At 44.8% G+C, this 6,000-nt stretch overlaps 1 protein-coding gene across 2 annotated transcripts; it reads left to right on the plus strand.

Moving 5' to 3' along the window:
* The first annotated feature begins 1,457 nt into the window (after window positions 1-1,457).
* Window positions 1,458-5,582, plus strand: socs3b (suppressor of cytokine signaling 3b). Of its 2 annotated transcripts, none has more exons than XM_026178339.1 (3): window positions 1,458-1,614; window positions 2,554-2,905; window positions 3,021-5,582. In XM_026178339.1, exons 2-3 carry the CDS (start codon window positions 2,771-2,773, stop codon window positions 3,576-3,578), a joined length of 693 nt encoding a protein of 230 aa, XP_026034124.1. In that variant the 5' UTR covers window positions 1,458-1,614; window positions 2,554-2,770; the 3' UTR covers window positions 3,579-5,582. The 2 variants fall into 2 exon arrangements, with proteins under 2 accessions (XP_026034124.1, XP_026034125.1); XM_026178340.1 differs by lacking the exon at window positions 1,458-1,614 and adding an exon at window positions 1,621-1,762.
* The last annotated feature ends 418 nt before the right edge of the window (window positions 5,583-6,000 follow it).

Below are 6,000 nucleotides of genomic sequence, written 5' to 3' on the forward strand. Positions count from 1 at the left end.
CAGCCTATGTTTGTTCTTGGATTGTTAATGAACATATTAGAAAGAAAGACCAGTAATCATAGCATTTGTAATTGATTCTCACTATTTTTCAGAGTAAATTTAAACCTTTTTCTCCTCTAAAGTTACAGATTTGGCTCTTAATTTAAAACGAGTCACTCTTTCAACCTTTCATTACATATAGGGCATTTGCATGCTCAAGCAACACTGTAGGCTGTTGCTCAAGAGCATTTGCAGTAAGTCAGATGTTTCCTGACACGGACACGACACAGCGGACTGAGGGACCCCTATCTTTAAACATAAGCCAGTTTGTTGTAGGTCAGATGCTATTTATCCTTCATGCTGTTAAGAAAGAGAAGGGAGAATGCAATGACAGTCCATGTTGATGCTGAATAGCTTGAAAATATCTGACCTTAAGGTAAGGCTTTGTTTATGGAAACTCAGCAGAGAGATTTGTAACAGCACAAGGAAATAGACATAAACCTTGAAAGTAGGTTACTTGATTATTTCAGTGAAACACCTAAAAAAAAATTCTACCTGTGCTTTTTTTCTTAATTTGTGCACATGTGCTTTTGTATTCTGTGTTTGTCCAAACAAACTACAGCAAATTTAATAAATAGTAGAGTAACATTCACTGCGGTACAGTTTTAAAATACTTGAGTCTTTACTCAACCTCAGCAGATTAAATATTGAATAGATACGAGTACTTTAATTCACAGCATTATGACAACTTTTCACCTAGATACAAATTTAGGGGTGCTTTTTTAAAAATAAAAAAATAATAATACTTCTCCTACCTATCTGGGATTACTGAGACCTGATATGTATTAAAACTAAGAATAATATTTGCATACATTAAGATATTTTTTGTTTAAGTCTTTAACAGAAGTCTGTGCATTTTCCTGGTAATCCTGGCAATCTTCTGCATCAGTAAAAGTAACCCTGCTAAAAACAAAAAAAAGTAAATAAGATTTTTATTACAATCCTGCTGATTTTCCTTTAGGGAGAAAGAACAAAATGTCTTCTACGGGTGTGAATATGTTTATATAACCCATATTTTCGGGGGGAAATGCTGATTTCTACATAGATATCAACACTTGGAAGCATTATTTTATATGGAACTGAGGATTTTTAATGCTTTAACGGCAGATCTGAGTGTTAGATGAATGCAGAAAAAAAGAAGGGTCCTGCAGTGCATGTACAAGCATATTATGGTTAGTTATTATAGCGAGAATATGTGGAGTATGTCTCTAAAACATGAGCCATAGCTGCGGTTTTATATTGTGCCATATGTGGAGCTTTTAACTTTTTCACCTTGTCGAGAAGGGAATCCAGCAGCAGTACCAGGAAACAGCCCGGTAAAGGTCACGCTGATTATTTATTGGCGATCCGCCAAGAGCGGGCGCGAGCCCGCGCGTGTGTTCTTTTGCGTGCGTGAGCGTGCGTTCGTGTGTTTACTGGAAGAACCTCTGAACGGAGGGGGGCGGAGCTTTACGAACATCGGCTTTACTCACTGGAAACAACCTCCAGTAAACCTCCTCCCCTCCCCTCCTCCCCCAACACACACACACGGGGAGTTCTCCGGCAGATACCGCTGCCGACACATTCCTCTGCTCGGTAAGGAAACCCACACGCTCTTTTGGATACTTTTTTATGGATTTTAATGCCTGAGTTAATATTTTTTCAAGCACTACTTTCGGGTAGTTTGCGTATCTTTTCTTTTGGCGACGAGCGGCTGCGGCGCTGGGCTGAGTGTATCCACAAGGTAAGTTAAAACATTTAAAAGCGGTTCGCTGGTCATCGTCTTAAAGTAGGCAAAATGACAGAAAACTGGGGTATGGGGCACTTTAAAGCGCTGTGGTTTTATTTAGCAGCTCGGGCTCTCGCTGAAGACGGTCCTAAAAGTGTTAATGCTCGGGGGGTTCGCAGTATCATCAGTAGTGGACCGAGTTTAACGCCAGTGGCTCCGTAGCAGTTCTGAGTCGCTATGGCGCCTGCACTGTCCGGTGAAGCCGACTTCCAATTCCCGTAGAGCCTGCAGGGTATCTTGGGAAACCAGAACCAGACGGGACACCTTTTCAGTCATCGTGAAACCGGAGAACGGGGCCTCCGAGCAGGAATACAGCTATTTAGCAAAGAGAAATGGAGGGGGTTAATAGAAGAAAAAAAATTGCGCTGGCTGTACTCTTTCACAGTGACCCCGATTCAGAAATCCCTTGTTGCGGTGCGCCCGATCGAAGACAATTGAAAGCAATCAGGATCCAGTTGCTGTCTGGCTGCACGGTGCAGCAGCACGAGTAAGCAGTGCATTCATTTAAACTAAATATAACCTGCCTGCTCGCTGCCCGCTCATGCCATATGCATTTGTTACAGTCGCCATAACTGCATTTTTATGGGGGTAAACTGAGAGCTTCAGTGTGGCACAGTGGCCATTTATTTCTCACTGCCTATGCAGGAGTGAAATTCAAATGAGGCTCTATGGCTCTATATTTGCAAGCCAAGATGAGGTTATATATAGCTGGAAGTGCTTAATCTTTGCTCACTGTCTCCCTCCAGCTGTGTATAGGTGCTCTCTACCAGCCCCTCTCTGGATGCATCAGACTCCTCTTCCCCGGGGCCCTGGACCCGGTGTGTGACCCCGCCATCCTCACCCCGCTCCCCCCCTCGTCTCCCCTCTCGCTCTGCTGCCGACTCTCTTCCACCTGTCCAATCCCGCGCTCCTTTTCTGGGCCCCCTGCCTCTCGATCAGCAGGGAGAGGCAGGGGGCCATGGCATGGCCATGGTAACCTTTGCAGGACACAACCCCCTTGCCATGAGCAGCATCACCTCTCCAGAGGGCAGGGTTCAGGGGTCGAACTTTACCCCGCATCATTTCAAGCCCTTCAGCTCGCATGAACACTACCAGCAGGTCAGTCACATCTGAGGAGTTAGCTAAACTATTACGTTTTGTGTGTGTGGTTTCTTTGGCATTCTTGGAAATTCAACATGGCTTTTTTTTTTCTTTTTTTTTTTACCCGTTTCAGGTGATGCGTGCACTGCATAAGCTTCAGCAGAGTGGCTTTTACTGGGGAGCTGTCGGAGGCCGGGAAGCCAGCTCCCTGCTACGCTCTCAACCCCCTGGCACTTTCCTGGTCCGTGACTCCTCAGACCACCACCACTTCTTCACACTCTCTGTCCAGACAACTAAGGGAACCAAGAATCTGCGAATCCACAGTGAGGGAGGAGGCTTCTTCCTACAGCCAGACCCCCAAAATACCCAGGAGCTCCCGCAATTTGACTGTGTGCTGAAACTCGTAGCACACTACATGGGGAAGGGGCAAGATACTGAAGGGACCAAGGAACGGGCGAGTGGGGACAATCCAGGAGAGACAAAAACAAAGGCACACAATGTTTATCTGATCCATACCGGTGGGGAGAAAATCCCACTGGAATTGCGTCGACCCCTCTCGACTTGTCTCTCCAGCCTGCAGCACATGTGCAGGAGGACGCTGAACAATCAGGGCTTGGGGGCGTCTGAGCGGACTGAGCAGCTCCCGGACACACTTAGAGACTACCTGGAGGAGTATGATGCTCCTATATGACTGACAGGAACTGCGACAGGTTCTACTGCATGGACCAAGTGCCAGGATTACAGCACGGACCAGCTCTCGGTGAATGCGAGATTGTCTGTGTGGACATAAACTGACCAGACTGAGCCTTAAGTGCTAACATGAGGTCAGTTTTCCAGAATCAGCTGATCACTGATCTACTCTGGGTCACCCGCTGACCTTCTGGGGATGAGGAGTGTGATTTGGGTAACTGACGATTACCTCGTCCGTCCTGCTTTGCAAAAACACACAAAAACAAAAACACTGACCACTCAAGTGAGTGGCAGATGAAGCCTGAGGTCAAAGGTCAACGTTTCCTATGACTGACTGAGACGCAGAGCAGTGCCTCGTAGAAGATTAACCTGACTGGTCAATATTAACGATGGCAGCGAAAGGCATGATCAATGCACCACCAGTGATATTTTGGTGGGTTTAATGTGCTTCAAAGCTGCTGCTGTCTGCGTGACATTTACAACTGGACAGACAAACGGCAGTGGGTAGAGAGAGTGGGGGGTGGGGGGTTTCAGAGAAAAGGCAAAGTCCAAACGAGGGGGGCCCTGTACAGAGAACGCACAGGATTTGTTTGTCTGAGCGTGAGTGTGTGTGTGTGTTTGTGTTGTGGTGGTGCACACATTTCCATTGCTGCTTCCCGCAAGTGTTGCCTCATAGAGGGGGAGTGGGACGGTCATGCACTCTAGCTCCACATATGCAAACACACACCCACACCCTCAAACACACGCACAGGTATATAGACCACATGAAGGTTTTGTTAGCATGGGAGTTTTGGGGGGATGGGGGGAGGTTAAAAAAATAATTACTAAGCATTTTCTTCTCCTATGTGTTCCTTGTTCCTGATCCATAACCATTTGACTGCCCAGCCCCCCCTCCCCCTGCCTTTTTGTTTCAGAGATGCATGTATGCTTTGACAGTGACAGAAAACAGGCCGCTCTTGCCGAGACAAAAGCTTTTTTACCGGGACAAAAGCCCTGGCATGGGACCAAACAAAACAGCAGACCTTATTTTTATCCCGACTGGCTGGAAAAATGTCAGCGACACTGTAAAGCTCCTTGGGGGAATGATGATAATGGTGATGATCCCAAAGATGCGGAGAGGGCGAGGATTTTAAAGCAGAGGGAGGAGTGGGATTGGGAGAAGGAAACTGAAAATGAGGGGTAGACTTGGGGGAGAAAGGTGGGAGGAGACATACTGGTATACAGCTAAACAAAAACTCCGATAAGAGGAAATGATAGAGCACAACAGGACGCCGCTCCTGTAAATATAACTGCCCTGTGTGAGGGGGAAAAAGATTTTAGCTGAGTCTTATTTCTGTCTTGGATTATCATCTCCGGCTCATTTCTATTTGTTAAAATGCCCCAGTGTGTTTGAATATCTGTCTGCCTTCTCCTGTAACTTCAGAAAGGATTTGTATTTTTTACTTTTTTGTCTACTTTTCCATCATAACCTCTGGAGGAGGAGAAGTGAACAGTTGGACTTGTCTGAATGTTAAGGATACACTACACTTTTCCCTCAAGTGATTCTTAAAAAAGAAAAGAAAACAGCCTTTTGTAAACCAGAATTCAAAACTTAGATTTGATCAAAAAAAGGAAGTGCTTTTGCTGTTTGACCCGTACCTGTGATCCATATTGGAGTGGCAGCCTTTTATGTTTTTGTCTGTTTGAGCTCACATGGCCACTCGAGGTGAGGGCGGCACACTTTTTTTTTTTTTTGGTCAAATCTGGGTCACATCAACACCAACTCTTTCTTCTTTTTTTTTTTTTAAAAACATGTGTTGCACCGGTGGACCACGTGTATGTGAATCATATTGTCTTTTATAAAGACTCTCTCGCAACAGGCTGGCCACTAGTCTGGCAATACAAGCTGTAATACCTGAAATGACAAAGCATTACAGAAATAAATGAAAAGGAACGTTGCACATATTTATATTTCTAAAATATTTCAATAATTTATATTAAAAAGCACTATTTTTACAAAAGTCAATGCATTTGCCTTGTGTCTTAATTTACTGTTTTGTTTTGTTTTTCTTCTTTTGAACTTCCACCAATTCAATATTGACTGCACACACTTTTAATTTACTCTAATAAATTGTAAAATGGTTTTTATTCCAGCAATTCCTGGCCTCACAGCAAGACTATTTACTTACAATTGGGATTTCCTAGTTAAACAAAGCAGTGTTTATTCAGTCGGCACACTTTGAAAAAGAGTGAGCAGCAGCACACGAGGAGGACGCACATTCATCACCGGGTTAAAGTTGCTCCGATCCACGCTTCTCCGTTTCTTTGCCAGAGGATTGTGGATAAATTCCACAGGGATTGGAGAACGTATAGGGAAGGATGGAAGGAAAGGCTGGAGGGAGGGCACAGCTGATGTGCACATGGCACAGTAACAAAGGGTTTCC

The sequence above is a fragment of the Astatotilapia calliptera genome, chromosome 8 (assembly GCF_900246225.1).
Source record: "Astatotilapia calliptera chromosome 8, fAstCal1.2, whole genome shotgun sequence".
In the NCBI taxonomy this organism is placed as follows: Eukaryota; Metazoa; Chordata; class Actinopteri; order Cichliformes; family Cichlidae; genus Astatotilapia; species Astatotilapia calliptera.

Excerpts from the sequence above, each read along its gene's own strand:
- socs3b (XM_026178339.1), top strand. The coding sequence starts at position 2,771 with ATGGCCATGGTAACCTTTGCAGGACACAACCCCCTTGCCATGAGCAGC. Across the intron at positions 2,906-3,020 it reads CGCATGAACACTACCAGCAG|GTGATGCGTGCACTGCATAA; the intron begins GTCAGTCACATC and ends TACCCGTTTCAG.